Here is a 19,784-nt window from a genome sequence, read left to right on the forward strand (position 1 = left end):
CAGCGGTTTTGACAAATGCAAAAAAAACAAAACCCCACATGTGACCCCATTTCGGAAACTACACCCCTCACGGAATGTAATGAGGGGTGCAGTGAGAATTTATCCCCCACTGGTGTCTCACAGATCTTTGGAACAGTGGGCTGTGCAAATTGTACAGCCCACTGTTCCAAAGAACTGACAGACACCAGTGGGGGGGGGTAAATGCTCACTGTACCCCTTGTTACCTTCCTCAAGGGGTCTAGTTTCCAAAATGGTATGCCATGTGGGGGTTATTTTGCTGTCCTGGCACCATAGGGGCTTCCTAAATGTGACATGCCCCCCCGAGCAAAATTTGCTCTCAAAAAGCCAAATATGACTCCTTCTCTTCTGAGCATTGTAGTTCGCCCATAGTGCACTTCTGGTCAACTTATGGGGTACCTCCATACTCAGAAGAGATGGGGTTACAAATTTTAGGGGGTATTTTCTGCTATTAACCCTTGCATAAATGTGAAATTTGGGGGGAAACACACATTTTAGTGAAATTTTTTTTACATATGCAAAAGTCGTGAAACACCTGTGGGGTATTAAGGCTCACTTTATTCCGTGTAACGTTCCTCAAGGGGTCTAGTTTCCAAAATGGTATGCCATGTGGGTATTTTTTGCTGTCCTGGCACCATAGGGGCTTCCTAAATGCGACATGCCCCCGAGCAAAATTTGCTCTCAAAAAGCCAAATATGACTCCTTCTCTTCTGAGCATTGTAGTTCGCCCATAGTGCACTTCAGGTCAACTTATGGGGTACCTCCATACTCAGAAGAGATGGGGTTACAAATTTTAGGGGGTATTTTCTGCTATTAACCCTTGCATAAATGTGAAATTTGGGGGGAAACACACATTTTAGTGACATTTTTTAAATTTTTTTTTACATATGCAAAAGTCGTGAAACACCTGTCGGGTATTAAGGCTCACTTTATTCCTTATTACGTTCCTCAAGGGGTCTAGTTTCCAAAATGGTATGCCATGTGTTTTTTTTTCCCTGTTCTGGCACCATAGGGGCTTCCTAAATGCAACATGCACCCCAAAAACCATATCAAAAAAACGTACTCTCCAAAATCCCCTTGTCGCTCCTTCGCTTCTGAGCCCTCTACTGCGCCCGCCGAACACTTTACATAGACATATGAAGTATGTGCTTACTCGAGAGAAATTGGGCTACAAACATAAATATAAATTTTCTCCTTTTACCCCTTGTAAAAATTCAAAAATTGGGTCTACAAGAACATGCGAGTGTAAAAAATGAAGATTGTGAATTTTCTCCTTCACTTTGCTGCTATTCCTGTGAAACACCTAAAGGGTTAAAATGCTGACTGAATGTCATTTTGAATACTTTGGGGGCTGCAGTTTTTATAATGGGGTCATCTGTGGGGTATTTCTAATATGAAGACCCTTCAAATCCACTTCAAACCTGAACTGGTCCCTGAAAAATTGTGATTTTGGAAATTTTGTGAAAAATTGGAAAATTGCTGCTGAACTTTGAAGCCCTCTGGTGTCTTCCAAAAGTAAAAACACGTACATTTTATGATGCAAACATAAAGTAGACATATTGTATATGTGAATAAAAAAAAAATGATTTGGAATATCCATTTTCCTTACAAGCATAGAGCTTCAAAGTTAGAAAAATGCCAAATTTTCTATTTTTTCATCAAATTTTGGAATTTTTCACTAAGAAACGATGCAAGTATCGACAAAATTTTACCAATAACATAAAGTAGAATATGTCGCGAAAAAACAATCTCGGAATCAGAATGATAGGTAAAAGCATCCCAGAGTTATTAATGTTTAAAGTGACAGTGGTCAGATGTTCAAAAAACGCTCTGGTCCTAAGGTGTAAAATGGCCTGGTCCTTAAGGGGTTAAAAGGAGTGGTTCTGCAGGTGGTGACCACAGACGACTTCTCAGTTCCTATGCTTACAGGTTGATGTTTTTGGCACTTTTTAATTCTGGCGGTGCCTTCACTCTAGTGGTAGCATGAGACAGATTCTATAACCCACACAAGTGGCCCAGGTAGTGCAGCTTATCAGAGATGTCTGTCAACATAGTGTCTAGAGCATGGATGTGCTACCAGGAGACAGGCCAGTACATCAGGAGACGTGGAGGAGGCTGTAGGAGGGCAACAACCCAGCAGCAGGACCGCTACCTCCACCTTTGTGCAAGGAGGAGCACTGCCAGAGCCCTGCAAAATGACCTCCAGCAGGCCACAAATGTGCATGTGTCCACTCAAACGGTCAGAAACAGACTCCATGAGGGTGGTTTGAGAGGCCGACGTCCACAGGTGGGGGTTGTGCTCAGACCCCTTGTGAGACCATACGCTGGTGCAGTTGGCCCTGGGTTCCTCCTCACGCAAGACCTCATGTGGCTAGAGTGTGTCAGCAGTTCATGCACAAGGAAGGCATTGATGCTATGGACTGGCCCACCCATTCCCCAGACCTGAATCTGATTGAGCACATCTGGGACATCATGCCTCGCTCCATCCACCAACGCCACGTTGCACCACAGACTGTCCAGGAGTTGGGGAATGCTTTAATCCAGGTCTGGGAGGACATCCATCAGGAGACTATCCGCCACCTCATCAGGAGCATGCCCAGTAGTTGTAGGGATGTCATACGGGCACTTGGAGGCCACACAAACTACTGAGCCTAATTTTGACTTGTTTTAAGGACATTACATCAAAGTTGGATCAGCCTGTGGTGTGGTTTTCCACTTTGATTTTGAGTGTGACTCCATATCCAGACCTCCATGGGTTGATAAATTTGATTTCCATTGGTAATTTTTGTGTGATTTTGTTGTCATACATTCAATTATGTAAAGACTAAAGTATTTCATATTAGTTCATTCATTCAGATTTACAATGTGTTATTTTAGTGTTACCTTTATTTTTTTTTTTTTTTGCAGTGTATTTTGATCGCTTAGATATATGAATATCACATTCACACACAAAGTTTAATTTGATTCCAACAACTTCTTGGTGTGTTACTTTTCTTTGTTAATGAGTGTATATCTATAATTGCTTGAAGATGTGATCCATATATATGTGTGTCCACTTTTCCATATTTTCTGGACATGTCCTATAATGATCCTATTCTAAGTGAAAGTGAGGAAATAAAACATTTGCACAAAAAAAAGTGTGCTGTGATCTGCAGTTTAGTTTTTCATCAGTACTGTTTTGGGTTAAATGTGAAAATTTTGATTGTTCTGGTTATTTATTTATTTTTATGTTTGCCATTCACAGTGAAGGATCATAATTTTATATTTAAATAGTTTGGAAAATTCTGCACCATTGTATACCAATTTTTTTTAAATAACTGATAGAAATGGAAAAAAAGGGGTCATTTGAATTGTTATTAGGAGAGGAGCTTTTTCCCCACTTGTTATTTTCCCATAGGGGTCTTTTATAAACAATCATTTTTGTTTATACTGATCAAAGAAATGCTAATGCCTTGCTAAGTTTGAATGGCACTGCTAAGTCAGCCTGTCTAACCCACAATAGGAGTTAAGCATGCAGCCTATAAGCAGGTATGTCCCGGCAATAGGACGTATGCATGCGTCCTACTGATCTCCTGCTCTGCGCAATGCACTCCAGGAGATTGGCGGCAGGGCCCGGCCGTGATTGACAGAGGGAGGGGGGCGCAACCTGTCCCCCATCGGCAATAGCTGGCATGGCAGCAGGATGCCAGTGGATCGCCTACTGTCTGCCAAGTATGGCAGCCTGTGAGGTCCAGTCAGGGTATGTCCACACTGAAATTTTCCGTGCGGACATTGTACCTCACAGGCTGCTGTACTAAGACTGCTCGGAAATTCACAGTCTCATAGATGGCAATGCATTTCCATGCAGACTCCATAGAAGGAACATACATGTGTATTCTTTCTGCGGACTCCAGAATCGGGATTTCCACAGCGGAAATACCGCCGTGTGCAAAGTGCTGCAGAATCTCATTGATATCAATGGGACTCTGCTGCTGCGGAATCTCCGTGTGAAATTCCGCATGATATTCCGTTGTGTGAACATTCCCTTATAGGCAAGAGTGTCAGGAAATACTGACAGTTATGCTGTGCTGCAGGTAAAAAAAAAAAAATATATATATATATTATATATAAATATAAAAATAAAGTTTTCTTCAATAAAGTAAAAAATTAAATGAATGACGTTTCTGTGAAAAGGAAAAAGGCTATACAAATCGGGTATCTCCATAATCGTATAGACCCACAGGATAAAAGATCATTTGTAGCGCACAGTGAACACTATAAAAAAAAAAAAAATAATAAATCCACAATATGTAGAGTTTTTTCACAAAACTGCTGCATGAATCAACAAAATGTACCTCAAATATAAATTACAATACGTCACAAAAAAAATTCTCAAAATCACTTTGCTCAGTAAAAGCATTTCAAAGTTATTACTACTTAAAAGAGAGAGAGATAGCAGGTGTGAAAAGTGGGTCTTGGACTTTAAGAATCCCTTAAGAACAGAAACTGTTTCCCGCCCTTGCTGCACCCACTATCCCAGAGCTGAGAGGAAGTGTGGCTTCATCTGAAGCCTGCAGAATGGGAGTGTAGCTGGGACTGGAACATCTTTAAAGCGGGAACAAGGAAGGCAAGTATGCGCTCTTTTATTGTTTAAATGCAGAAGTAGGTGGCATGTTGTTTTTTTTTTTTTATTTGTCTAGAAAACCCCTTTAACATGGCAGAGACAGAGGTCTTCAGAAGGCATTGGTGCCGATCAAACATCAGACACTCCATGGTTCAGGTCATTTTACCATTTAAATGCTGTGATCGCTTTAGATCACAGCATTTAAGGGGGTTAAACGACTAACATCAGCGTGATTGCTGATGCCAGTCAGTAACAGTTTGTATGCCAAAGCATTTTATAGTTCTCGCTTGGTGATAACTTTTCTATAAAAAAAAAAAAAAAAAAGTAGGGGGTAATAAAATTATTATTTAGGAGACTTTTTTTTAATTTGTAAAAATGGAGATTTTTATTACTCACCGTAAAAGCTCTCTCGTAGCCTTCATTGGGGGACACCGAACTGATGGGTATATGCTCTTGCCACTAGGAGGCGCTGACACTAGGAAAAAGAAAAGTCGGCTCCTCCCTGGCAGGATATACCCACCCTCCTGCAGTGAGGTAACCAGTTGTGTCACAAAGCAGTAGGAGAAGCCAAACGAGGAAATACGTCCGTAGGACCCTAGAAGGAATCCCGGAGAACCCAAGAACCAGAAAAAGAAGAAAAAATGGGTGGGTGCGGTGTCCCCCAATGAAGGCTATGAGAAAGAGATTTTACGGTGAGTACAAAAAAATCTCCTTTTCTCGGTCGCTCTTCATTGGGGGACACCGAACTGATGGGACATACCAAAGCAGTCCCCTAGGGTGGGAAAAAACAACCACCAGCAAAAAAGAGACAGTCCCAAGACTGAACTCACATGCCCGCAAGGCCTGCGGGCGAGCCCCCAGGTCAGAGACACTCTAGGCCCAGAAAAAGATCTCCCGGAAGATCTCCCGTCCAAGGAAATGGACGAGGACCAAAAGGAAAGGCCATCCACTGTAGAGAGCCAAGGCACCCGGGTCATATAGAGAGACAAGAAACCACAGGACAAGGGGGAAACAGATGTCCGCGAACAACTCTCCTGGCGAAAAGACTGCCATAAAGAAGAGAAGGAGTGCAGAACAGAAATATCACCCCGACGAACGGGATCGCGGAGGAGACGAGGCCAGGCCGCAACAAATGTCCAAGACCTGAACCATCACTAAGGCCCAAGAATCGGAAAGCTGCCTGAAAAGAAGGCACACCACAGCATCGTAGGACAGAGTCCCAACAAGGGAACCAACAGCGATAGACCAGAATGGTCCGAGTAGACCAGAGCATCCTGAAGAACATCCCGTCAGAAACGGGAATGGAGAGAGAACCCTTGAGAACCCATTTTGAACTCCCAATGTCTGGGCATAGGAAGGATTACTAAAGAAGACTGTGGTGTCAATGCAGTACAACTGACACAGACAAAAGGGGAAGAAGGACGCACCCCTTCCAGGGAGAGCACTAGGCTGTGATAGTGAACAGAAAGCACACAAGCCTAGGTAGTAAAACCACTGGTGAATGTACTTCAGCAAAAAAACTAAATAGTCCCTCCACGGGAGGGAAAAAAGGGGTGGTCGAAACGACAACACAAGCACAGACCTACTACAAGCACCCTGATCCTGCAGCCCTGAAAAAAGGGGGTTGGCAAGCGCGCAAGGCGCAGAAGGAGCAGGGAAATGCAATGACTGAGTGGACAAAAACCCAAGGCTCCAGCGGCAAAATACAAGACGTGTTGAGAGCCATTCCAGACAGTGAACAGTAGGCCCCGAGTCACCCTGGACAAGGAACCCCGGAAAGGAACACCTGGAGGGACAGGGAGGGGCTGAACCGACAGGAGCCCCAGCAGGCCCCATGTCGGAACACAGGTGCTCAACCGACCCGGAACTGGGAACGAATCGCCGAGAAGCCCTGGGCGCATCCCATCGTACCAAAGGAAGGTGGGCTCTCCTCCTACAAAGTGGACCTAGCATATGTAGGAGCACAGACATGGGGACCCCACGACAACAGTGGCGTAACCAAGACTGCAGACACTAAAGAAACCGCAGACATCCAAGGGACCAGCAGGAAGGAAGGTATGCCCCCAACAGACCAACAGTGCAACCCGAGAAAGGAGAACGGAGCAATGCTGCTGTTGCTGCAACAGGTCCCTGGGACCTACAGACAGAAAAGGTCCTAACAACCCATATGCATTCACTCTGCGGGACTGCACCTGGAAGAGAGACACCGGACTACAGCTGCAGTAGTAGTCCAAAGGGGGAGGTGACCAGGTGGATCAGAGCACCGAGCAGACACAGTCTGGCCACGTCGGGTCCCAGTGGAGAGAGAACCTAACCTGTAGACAGAGTAGCAGACATGCAGAGAGGGACCTGGCTAAAGCAGGTAACCCTGTAAACCAGTATGTGGTGCATTGTATCAGGCACATGGGGCAACTCGGAGAGACTCGCTTGAAAACTACCATGGCAGAGGTGAACTACCGTCCACGGGGTGACAATGCATGGTAGATGACCCGAAGGTGGAAAGGCGGGGAGGCCAAGAAACCCCGCCCCCTGGAGAGAGAGAGAAAAACGGAGGGAGCACGGAATGTATCCATGACATCCCGTATAGTGTCTGTGGACATGCTGGATCAGTTCCAAGTATACCACGCACAGAGGGGGGAACTGGAACTCCAGCCGCGAAAAAGCCTGCCGTGTGACAGGCGGCAGAAGAAAATATGCAGGCAACTGACTGGCTTGCTGGTATGGGTCCCTAGGGGACAGCGAGTGATTCCATTGGAAACCTCGTACAGTAGTGAGGTACCAGAAGTCTAGTCACAGATACACCAGCCATGGGATGTGTACCTGGCTGACCGGTACAGGACCATGGAAGACGAATCACTTCAGTGGCACCTAGCTCAGTAGTAAGGTACCGGAACTCCATCTGCAGGGACATCAGTCGTTAGATGTACGACAGGCGGTGTAGGTAACCATACAGACCACTGTTTGGCTTAATGGTATGGGTCCGTAGAAGTTGGACGCCTCACACATTAGCGAGGAACCGAGTGATACATCAGCCGTTTGATGGAGGACAGGCGGTGTAGAGAACCACGCAGATGTAGGCAACCATGCAGACCACTGCCTGGCTCACTGGCATGGATCCACAGAAAACAACTATGTATACCATCGGCACTGCGCTTAGTAGATAGGAACCGGAAACCCAGGCGCAGATACATCAGCCATTAGATGTATGACTGGCGGTGTAGGCAACAATACAGACCACTCTCTGACCTTCTTTCATGGATCCACAGAAGACAACTATTCATGACATCGGCACCTCGCTCAGTAGTGAGGAGCCGGAACTCCAGTCGCAGACACCTTGGCCGTGAAGTGTGACAGGCGATGCAGGAAACCATGCAGACTACTGTCTGACTTACTGGTATGGGTCCGTAGGAGACAAAGAGCCTTAGGGTCCTTAAGGCATAGCAGGTCAGTTCTCCACATGCCGCATCCAGCAGTGGGGTATCGGAACTGCAGCCACAGATACATCAGCCGTGTAATAAACGTCAGAGGAAACCATGAAGACCACTGTCTGGCTTACTGGTATGGGTCCTGAAGACAGATCGGGTCAGTTCTCCATATACCGCACCCAGCAGTGGGGTATCGGAACTGCAGCCACAAACACAACTGCTGTGAGTCGTTCGACAACAGGCAGAGGAAATCATGCAGACCACTATCTGGCTTACTGGTATAGGTCCAGAGCGGAACGAGATGACATGCACAGCATGCACAGCAGTGAGGTACCGGATCTCTAAACGCGAATACCTCGGATGAGTGATGTGGGACAAGTGGATGACAGGTGGCAGAGGAAACCATGCAGACCACTGTGACTGACTGGTATTGGACCCTAGTAGAGAAGGGTTCTGCCTTCGGCACCTCGCACCAGCAGAGGTACCAGAGCACCAGCCACTAAGGTGGCAGCTGTGAGATGAAAGACAGGCGAGGCCACCGTTTTGGCACAGAGATACAAGATTTAAACCCTGTCCACACAGTGATATTGCCTCAGAACCTAGCACTGGAGAGGTTCCGGAGCACTAGATGCTTAGCCTGTGGACAGGGGATCACACAGTATGAAACCAAGAACACCCCAGGAAGGGTTGTCAGCAGAAAAGACAGATGAGGAACCGCAAGAGACCTGAGTGTCTGTTAAGAATGTCGTGGGGCTAGACAAGGTATGGCACTCAGTGGTAGGGGGAAACAAAATGTATGAAGATATCCCCTATAGACACTAAGGGACCGTACGTCCCAGGCAAAAACCTGCCACGGCAACAATGTCGGGATAGGGACGCCCGAGGCATACGGTAAGCAGCTCATGCACAGTAACCATTGTCTGGCGTGTATAGCCGATATGGCCGACAGGCCAAGGCAGCAATAGTTTAGAGTGCAAACACCAGAATTGACCACAAGAGGGAGCCAAACTACCTGCCTGCCGTGAAGGTAAATTGTTAAAATGCTGCTCCCTTACAATATTGCCACTGTGAGACTGCTGGGGACTTGAACTCCACATGAGTTTCCCCAAGCCTCACACAGTGGCAGTCTCAGGAGCGGCAGCGGCACAGAGCAGCACACTTAGAAGCACCTGCTAAGCCGCTGCCTAGCTCCGAGGCTAGGGAAAAAAGATGACCCGGAGAAGAGTAGCTCCCCCCAGGCCTCAGTTCAGGGAGACGACGGCGCGGCTGAAACGGCGGCGCCGCTCCTGAATGGGTGAGGGGCGGAGCTAAGCTCCGCGGGATGAAAATGATATGGCGGCCCGGAGAGGAGAAGCTCCCTCCGGGCCACAGATGAGGGAGCAGACGGCGCTGCTCAGAGAACGAGCGGCGCCGCTCCCGATGGGTGAGGGGCGGAGCCAAGCACCGCCGGTTAAAAAAGAAATGGCGGCCCGGAGAGGAGAAGCTCTCTCCGGGCCCCAGTTCAGGGAGCCGACGGCCCCACTCGGAGAACAAGCGGCGCCGCTCCCGAAAAGGTGAGAGGCGGCTGGAGGAAAAGTAGAGGCAGCGGTAAGCGCGCTTCCTGACCTCCCGCACCATTTTAACCCCCAGAACGTGTGCTGGCACAGGGGAAGAAGGACAGAGCCATGCGCAGCCATGAGCCCTTCACTCCGCCAGCAGTGCAGGTGCAGTGTCCCTGCATAACACAGCCCCCACACATAAGGACCCCAATAAAGGACAGAGTCCCTTTTTTAGATGGATTTCCGTCACCCTGAGGGGGGAAGGGGAGTGTAAACTACTCACCTACCTTCTTATACTCAACCTCAGACGTCTTCAACCAGCTTATGGCCACGCTGCATCATACCAGGCTACAGATAGCGGGGCGAGCAGGGGCAGTGGGGGACCCGGATCCAGGGTACAACCTCCGGGCGCTGGCCGTTGGCGGGAAGGGGTTGACTGTGCATCCATCATTGTCCCGTGCCCCTTAGCCGCATATGGGGAAACAGGTAGCGCCATGCTCCTGTCGCCCCACCTGAAAAAGTGAAATACAAGGGAGAAAAGAAATCTAACTAAACAGCCCTTACTAGAAAATAATAAAAAAGACCAGGTCTGGAGAGAACCAGACAGTGTCCACCTCCTAGCTGACACTAGATAAAACTGGTTACCTCACTGCAGGAGGGTGGGTATATCCTGCCAGGGAGGAGCAGACTTTTCTTTTTCCTAGTGTCAGCGCCTCCTAGCGGCAAGAGCATATACCCATCAGTTCGGTGTCCCCCAATGAAGAGCAACCAGGAAACACATTTTTTAAATCTTTTTAATGGAGGGGGCGTGGCGTGACATCACGTCACGTCCCCAGTCCCGGAAACTCGGAGGTTTCCGAAACTGGAGATGCAGCCCCAGCATAGAATGCGGGTGCTACAGGGAGATCGTGGGGGGTCCCAAAAGGCGGGCCCCCCCGTGATCCGACATCTTATAGGGTATTAAATGTTTTTTTCCGGAACACCCCTTTAATACTTTATTGGCTCAAATCAGACCCACGCCTAAATCAGGAATAGTACTCAAGTTGAACATCGAGAAAACACAGTACCTACAGAACCTTATGCACTTCTTGGCTAAAAAGGAATGTCATCACTTTTTCACTAAATAGAGTCAAATACAGATTTTTTTTCTTATTTCATTTTCAATACATTTTGATGGTGGTAGCTATCTTGCCTGAGCTGTTTTCTAACAGAATTTAGGGACATGCTTTATGGCAAACCTCATGGACATAGCCACAATAGACTGAAGCATGCATAAATAGGAAAGGTACCTGGACGTGCACTGTGACCTATACAAGAAGTAATTTTCTGATAACACATTCTGTTTAAATACCAAAAATGATAATACCCTCGCCCCCAATACTCTTCACTAGTAATGGAAGGAAGGGATGGGGTTTCTAATCACTAATCTCAGATTTTAAACAGCTGAATCTTAGCTAAATGGGACAGAGAAACAGTATTTAAGGGTGAAGTTGTGTTCAGTCCATTAGTTTACATTGAAATCTGAATAGACCCCTAAGGGTCTATTCACATGTATAGTATCCTGCGCAGATTTGATGCGCAGGATTTGTAACTACAGATTAGAAGCTGTGCTCAGTCATTTAGTTTACATTGAAATCTGCAGCTGAAAATCACTGTATGTGTGAACGTACCCTTATTCTACATTCTGGCCAAGATTTGTGTTTCCATAGTTAGGCTGTAATAATTTCCCCATCTCTGCTGTAAATACTGCTGGTTGAAAAACATAACTAACTGCTAGACCCCAAACCCCACAAGAAAGTGACTGTCCATAAGTGCTTAACCAAGGGTACATTATACAGACTTATTTTAATAAAAATAAACATAGATACTACCCAACACAAGACCATTTCTTTTTTTTTTACAATTTATACAAGTACATTGTAGTATTAAAAAACAAAAAAAAACATATTTAAAAGCTGCTTAACTCAACAAGAGTTCTTAACCCTCAGCAATGTTTCCTCATCCATTGTAGTCTTTCCGAACCTCAGCTATCCAGGGTGAAATACTCTATAGAGACTTGCTAGAGGTGGCCGTAGCTGGCAAACACCTGTCATACAGCATGGAAGCAATATGCGATGGCTGGCAAGTCATTCTAAACCCCTGTCACTTTCAAGCAGTATCTCTCTCTTGTGTGTCTCTTCTATTTGAACTGGTTGTCAATCAGGGTTCCCTTCATTTTGGCCTTCTTCGCTTCTAATTCAGCCTGTGGGACGAAAATATTAGTTAATAAATAAAATATATATATAGTACCCTAAACCACAAAGCCCCTGTTGCACTGTGGGATTGGAACAAGTCACATATGCACTGGATCATCAGCATCAAAATATGAATGACCGGATGTCTATCCAAGTGCAGGACAGTATACTGAATATAGGATGGATGTTATCGGGACGGGACACAATGGGCAAAAATAAATAAATAAAAAATAAATCATAAGGCAAATAGCACCTGTGTCACCACTACCACCAGGTTACATGCTATGATAAGCTCCTAACTTTCTGAAGAATGGACCAGTATTGTCTACATGTGATTTATGATTTACTTTAAAAGGGGTACTCCCCTGCTCAGCGTTTGGAACAAACTGTTCCGAACTCTGGAGCCGGCGGCGGGAGCTAGTGACACCCCCATAGACTTGCATTGAGGGGGCGGGGGCATGACATCATGAGGGGGTATGGCTATGATGTCACAAGCTGCCGACTCCAGCGTTCGGAACAGTTTGCTCCAAACACTGAGCAGCGGAGTGCCCCTTTAACCTATTCCATAAGGGAGTAAACCTAACCGCATATTGGGAATTTTATACTCTTATACTGTGCCTTGTTTTGCCTACTAGTCGAGATAAGTTGTAAAATGTTAGGAAGACATCTAATGGCATAGTGGCTCACAGCAGATGTACATACCAGTTCCTGAAGTCTTCTCTTACTCATTCCTTTTCTCTCCAATTGCTTCTCAATCACTTTTGCATTCTGGGCATAGGAATCCGCCACTTCTCTCTGTAAGATTGGAACAAATACATCACCAAATGATGATGTGACTGGAATTTAACAAAAACCTGAACAAATTCAGACGTGGGGATTGTTCATAGTAATCCAGTTATAGCATTGGCAATGATGTACTAAACTGACACTTTAATATGTGTTCATTTCTAGACTAAAACAGCATAATAGACAATGTTGTAGTAGAGATGGTGTCTACAGTGTTAAAACACAGATAGATGTCACTATTATATAGTTTCACCTACCGCCTCTATCTCCTCCTCTTCTTCATCAATGGTGGATACAGTAACAGAGCTGAATTTGCCCATGTCTTTAGTGCGTTTGGTCATCATGACCTTGATAAAAAAAGAAAAAAAAGAAAGAAAGATTTATTTTTAATGGAGAAATACAGAGGTAACATGTAAAACTTGCATGGAGGTGAAACAAGACATCTGACCAGAACCAGCAACTGTCCTTGAACTTGTGTTCACTTAGTGCCTCAGGGAAGGAACAAAACATCGACCACTTAGCTTCCTGACGCCTTATACAAGACAATGTTCTGATCTGACACAATCTCCTCCTCAGCTGAATGTAATAACCACAGCATTAAGAATATTTCACTCAAGATATTAAAGGGGTTATTCAGGGATAGACGTACAGAGCTAATTTCTTCCAAAAACAGCACCACCTCTGTCTTCAGGTTGTATGTGTGGTATTGGAGCTCAGTTCCAATGCAGTGAATGGAGCAACGATGTGATACCACACACAACCCAAGGACAGATGTAGTGCTGTTTTTGGAAGAAATTAGCTCTGTGCTTCTATTCCTGGATTTATCTATCACAATATAACTGATAATATACCTTTTTAGGTGGATCAGGTTTTTGAGTATAGATGTTGGTTTTGCCAAAACCTTGTCCAAACTTGACCAGAGCTCCATTGAAAATGAATGTTGCGGGGGCATTCTTTTGCTGGTGCTGGTAGAAGAGAGGAAGGCTGCACCTGCAGATGAACGCAATGACATGATCAGTCAAGTACAAAGGAAAAATTCTGACAAGAAGATAAAGAAAGACCATTACATTTTCTTTTAGTACTAGGATAATGTCCATGGTGAAGTTGAATAGCAGTGAAGGCCCTAGGACATGACGTATTCAACTGCACAAAGCATGAAGACATCAGAGGCAGAAAGCTATGGTTTGCAGGACATACTGGGGCTCTTCAGACAGCTGGAGAACCATGGCTTGGTGGCTTTAGATGATTTTGTATGTTTGGAGCAACATATCTGTGTAAAATTAATGTAATAAATGGGAACTTGTCCCCATGAAAATGTAGTCCAACGTAGTCTACTGGAGCAGAGTATACTAACAGTTTTACGGGGAAAGATTTGGTATAGCTTATAACTTATTGATTGAAATCCCTGCCTATCCTGGAATTAAGAGTCCAGTGGGAGGCACTATTCACTGATGGGGCAGTCCATCAGCCTTGATTTACAGATGTGTCCCTATACCCAAACAGGAACATATCCATCAATCAAGACTGGCGAGGCAAGCAGAAGTCACCAGGGTCTGTCTCAATGACTTATTGTTCAAGCATGAAAGTGATTAAAGGTTCCTTATGTGGTGGCGGATGAGAGGATACTGTCTTGTGGGGGGTGTAGGGTAGTTAGGGTGTTGCTGTTCCGGATAGTTAAGGGCGCTGTTAACCCTTGTCACTCGTGATGCCAGGGTGAAGGTTAAACGCTGTGTTTCTTGATAGGCCTATTGCCACCCTTCCAAAGAGCAATAGGTGATGCAGAAATAAAGGATTGTCCACAACCGCTGTTAACTGAAAACTTGCAGGAACTTTTATTGAGGAATTTCTGTACATGTAGTAATAGTAACAGTCCAAATAAGAGAGTCTCTTTACATATATCTTGAGCAGCGATTGACAGTCGGTTGGGATCAGGTAAGCCCAATTTAGCTTCTGAAGGAATGTATAGCAGAGATCCGCTGGATTTAGGGGAGTAATTAGGTCCAGTGATCTTGCGATGAGTAGCGGGGAATTGCTTAGTCTATCCGTTATGTTATAGACCTAGGCCCCAAGGCTTTGGCCTAGTAAAACGTCTTGTAAGCTGTGGAGATCCTACCTCTTCCAGAGTCAGCAACCCAAGAGAGGGATCAAGATGGCGCGGGTCCCTTATATGGGCAGGGGCCGGCCGTTTTGGATTGGTCCGTAACGACTGTCACTCACCGTAACAGTGCATTGTGGGTGAACACGTCACGGGAACCTCCAAAGGTCCTGTAGCAAAACCATAGAGTTCTAACCTATTCACGTGACCCGCAGGTCCTGCTACGCTCCGAACAGGTAGATAACCAAATATGTACATATTTATACTTATATTAATATTAAATAGAACTGCTATATAGTCATCGACTAAGTGAGAGGTGACAAGGGGAAAACTACAAAAGAGGGACCCCGACGTCCTAGGGACTCTGACTATGGGGACCTCTATATAGGTAACGTATATAATACGGTATCGGGACACCACACTTAAACATGCTACCTGCAGTCATAACATAGCAGTCCGACTCAATACCTGGGCATCTGACAACTATGCCATATGTGTTTACGTCCCACAGAATGTCTTATTTTGGGGACAGAACAACTTTCTTTTACCACTAGTTTTTTCAGATTTTTTCCCTCCATTTTGTTTATTTTATTTATTTATTTAATGTCTATGTCACTGAGAGATTAACAGCGAGCTGTACCCTGCTACTTCTCTCCCATAGACTGTCTGGAGCTGCAGGGCAGATATGCGACCATTGCTCCTTTGAAACAGTGATCAGTTAAAACTCTAGTGATCATACATTTATAATCTGTCCTTCAGATTGTTATTCCTTGGATAAACCTTGTATCTTAATTTGAGTTCCCATAATGACCATCACTACTTTATACTGACAAGAAATAGCTTTATAAAAATACCCCAGGATAAACTTTCTATTTTAGCATGCTGTAGAAAATGTACTGAGCCTTGTATGCAGAGTACAAATAAATAGTATTGGGCATAGTGCGGCTATACTAAATTATCACACAGTCCGGTCTTCAAAACCTCCCTTCAAGCTTGACTGACTGATGTCCTTACCTTACCCAAATCTGTGCCAGAACTGCCACTGCCTTGTACTCCTCGCTCATGCTTAGTGCATCAAGGTGCACTCCCTAAGAATACATAGTGCTGCCACACTGTACAGTGCATGATGGAGGAAGACGTCAATGAAGGCCACACTGCATGATTGACTATTCAGGATAGTAGGGAAGTTCATTTTCTACATAATGTTGTAAATGACAATTTATAAAAGGGAAATTTTTAAATGTTATTCCCGCTATGGTAAATGCAATAATAGTGCTTAAAAAAGGTTTCCTATGCTAATGGCACAAGAATCACATTACTAAACACCTAATTTTTATTCACAACGTAGAAACAGCACCAACACAGCTGCTGCTATCCCTTAATGTTCTATGAACAGTAACAAAACCATGTGCTGGTGATACAGCGAGCGGTGTGGTGATGCCGTCCCTACCGACCCGGGTGCTCAATCCTTTTAGTGAATACACAGTGTACAGTCCAAGAAGAGCAGGAAAATAAGGAGGCACTCACGTTTTAGTCGGGGTGACAGCAAACCTGAAATAAAGAAGTTTGCTGTCACCCCGACTAATACGTGAGTGCCTCCTTATTTTCCTGACCTAATTTTTATGTTACATAAATAACACGATTGTATTCGCCTCCAGTGATGGCAGATTTATATCACTACTCATATAACTTTTTTACTAGTGTTGTACTGTTGTTCCCAAGACCTCTTCTACTGGAGCCCAGCAGATAATAAAAATGTCAGCAATGCAGTATATCTAGGACAACGGGAGGGTGCTTATCTTTATTCTGTAGGTCCATACGATTAAAATGACATGTAGTTCCGGGCGCTGGGCAGGTGAATTTTTCATAGCATTAGCCCTGTATCGGGCAGGCAGGGCCGGACCGACTTGCCTTTTTTTTTTTTTTTTTTTTCCAATGCCAGTGTGAGGTGCAGACGCAGACTTGCATGGGACGCAAGTCTGCACCTCACATCGGCACTCAGGGTGTATGGAGCCCGCTCCATACTCGGCAGCCCCTGGCTGATTTCAGTAGCCAGGGGCTGCCGCTAATAGCCTGACATGCAGCTATTAACCCTTTAGATAAAGGGATGTTTTAACCACCCCTGGTGGTCTAGCAGGGTGAATCGCCCACCCCCAGTGCCATCGCGGGGGTGGGGGCTTTAACTCTGCATTCATGGCTGCCCCATAGATCTGCATTTGATTGAGCCTGCCTTGAGCAGGCTCAGCCAAATGAACACAGGTCAATGGAGTTCAATAGAACTGCATTGATCTGTATGAGGAATCTAAATGATTCCTCCTAAAAAGTGTATGAAAAAAAGTAAGTTTAATAAAAGTTTAAAAAAAACACCCATTAACCCCTTCCATATTAAAAGTTCATATCACCCCCTTTTCCATATAAAAATATGTAAACATAATAAAAATAAACCTATTTGGTTTGGTATTGGCTCATGCCTAATTGTCCAAACTATTAAAAAATAACATTTTATATCCCGTACGGTAAATGGTGTTAACGTAAGAAAAGAAAAAAAAATCACAGAATTGCATTTTTTATGTTTATAACATCATATCCCAGAAAAAATGTAAAAAGTGTTCAAAAAGTCCGATCAATACCAAAATGGTACCGATACAAACAGCATATTACCTCTTAACGACCAAGGATGTAAATGTACGTCCTGGTACGGCGGTACATTTACGTCCTGTACATGACCACGAGCATCGGAGCGATGCTTTTTTTTTTACTTTAACGTGGCGATCAACTTTGATCGCTGTGTCTAAAGGGTTAATACAGGACATCACCGCAATCGGTGATGTCCAGTATTAGCCTTGCGACCCGGCTACAGTTAGCTGCCGGGACAGAGCATGCTGGGAGTTGTAGTTTTGCACTGAAAAAGCTGGAGCTGCAGTGTTTGTAAAGCACTGTGTTAGAGCAGTGTTGACTTTAGCTGTTGCAAAACTACAAATCCCAGCATTCCCACACATTCTTTCTCTGTAGTTTTGCAAGAACTGGAGGCACACAGCTGGAGAATAAACAGCTCTAAAACAAGAGTTTTACAAAGATTGTACCTCCAGCTGTTGCAAAACTACAACTGCCATCTTTGGAGTTATAGTTTAGGAACAGCTGAAGGCTGTAGTGGTGCAATGGTGCATGTAGGGCTGCAGCTAACGGTTATTTTAATAATCGATTAGTTGTTGATTATTTCATTGATCGGAAAAAACTTCAATATGGCAAAAAAAAGAGGTTCAGCTGATTCTACTTGAAAAATTACGTACAATGGCCATATTAAACGTTTCTAGCATGTGATGTGACCAAACAGCAGCAATTTTGGAGTTTTTTATTTAACATTTACGCCGGTTGCTGTACAGGATCATTATTAATGATCCTGTACAAACCAGCGTACATTTGATATTGCCACATGGGTAACTGTCTGAACTATTACAATAAAATGTTAAATGGGCACTGTCACCAACCTTTTTTTTTTTTTTTTTTGATATGTTGTAGTACTTATGTACTACAACATATCAAATATACTTTAATTTTTTTTTTTTTTTTTTTATTAAAATAGTTTATTTTCTATTCGAAAACCGGCCACTAGGGGTCTCCCTCCTAGTGGCCGGCTGCAGCCAGCCGTGACGTCACGACTGAATTAGGACCAATGCAGGCCAGGCAATCGGTCCTAATTCAGTCAGCCAGTCAGCCAGTGCTTGCTCCCTGCCTTTCAATCAGACATGCAGGAGTGAGCACTAAGAGCACAGAGGATGCGTGCATTGGCTCCCTGGCCTTGCACGCCTGCCCCGCCTCCCGGAAGATACGTGCCGCTGTTGCTGCCTCAGGACTGTCCAGAACCCCTGCACTTCAGTAAGTGATTTTTGGGGGGTGGTACAGCGGGGTGCGCGGCGGCGGCGAGGGGGTGAGTAGAGCGGTATGCGCGGTGGGGTTTGAGGTATCGTGTTGCGGCCGTAACAAAGATATTGTTTTCAACACAGGGTACCTCCAGTTGTTTCACCACTACAACTCCCAGCATGCCCTGACAGCCAATAGATGTCAGTGCAAGCTGGGAGGTGTAGTGGTGAAACAGCTGGAGGCACCCTGTATAGATGAACTAAGGGCAGAAGTCGGCCCCCCAGCAGGCATCAGTGACATTGTGCCTGCTGGGGAAGACTGCCTGGTAAGTGAGCACAGTATCAGGCAGACAAAGGGAGGGGGTAGATGGGCAATAGGCAGGGACAGATTTATTTATATATATATATACATATCTATATACATATCTATATATATATATATATATATATATATATCTATATATATCTATATATATATCTATATCTATATATCTATATATCTATATCTATATATCTATATCTCTATATCTATATCTCTATATCTATATCTCTATATCTATATCTCTATATATCTATATCTCACTTAATTTTAATAATTCACATAGTTAGCCATGTGGCAATATCAGATATGTAAAAAAAAAAAATCTATATATAGCTAGAGAGATAGATTATATATATATATATATATATATATATATATATATATATATATATATATATATATTTATATTTTTTTTTTTTTTTTTTTTTTTTTTTTTTTTTTACTTTTTTGTATAGCAATAGGAAAAGGGGAGCTCATTTTTTTGGTGGAGCGGTTTATCTACACTTTTTCTTTTTTTATATAGCACTCCTATACACATGGGGGTATGTGCAGACTGCAGAGCATTGCACCAGACCCATGTCTGTAGTACAGACTCTGTAGTACTACAAACACTAGGATGTGTAGCAGTGTATATGTACTACATACACACTGCTTTACCCATGGGAGTATGTGCAGAGTATTGCACCAGTGTCTGTACTACAGGCACAAGGGTGCAATGCTCTGCACATACCCCCATGGGTAAAGCAGGGTGCACTGCACACACTTTATTAAGTAGGGCCATTATATTACCCCCCTCAGATGCCCCCTGTTCCATTATATCTTCCACCCCTCTGATGCTCCCTGTGCCACTGTCACTGAGGCTGCTGTGGGATTTTCGGGACTCGAGCCTGACCGCAGCAGCCT

At 44.5% G+C, this 19,784-nt stretch overlaps 1 protein-coding gene across 2 annotated transcripts in view; it reads right to left on the reverse strand.

Moving 5' to 3' along the window:
- Window positions 1-11,410: 11,410 nt before the first annotated feature.
- Window positions 11,411-19,784, reverse strand: part of STEEP1 (STING1 ER exit protein 1) — a 38,808-nt gene continuing 30,434 nt past the window's right edge. For both annotated transcript variants that reach the window (XM_056538892.1, XM_056538893.1), the window contains exons 4-7: window positions 13,456-13,594; window positions 12,862-12,951; window positions 12,521-12,613; window positions 11,411-11,826 (exon numbers count right to left, since the gene is read on the reverse strand). In XM_056538892.1, the coding sequence (XP_056394867.1) occupies window positions 11,764-11,826; window positions 12,521-12,613; window positions 12,862-12,951; window positions 13,456-13,594 (385 nt within the window). In that variant the 3' untranslated portion in view covers window positions 11,411-11,763. The remainder of the gene's footprint in view (window positions 11,827-12,520; window positions 12,614-12,861; window positions 12,952-13,455; window positions 13,595-19,784) is intronic.

This window comes from Hyla sarda, chromosome 9, assembly GCF_029499605.1.
Source record: "Hyla sarda isolate aHylSar1 chromosome 9, aHylSar1.hap1, whole genome shotgun sequence".
NCBI classification, from domain to species: domain Eukaryota; kingdom Metazoa; phylum Chordata; class Amphibia; order Anura; family Hylidae; genus Hyla; species Hyla sarda.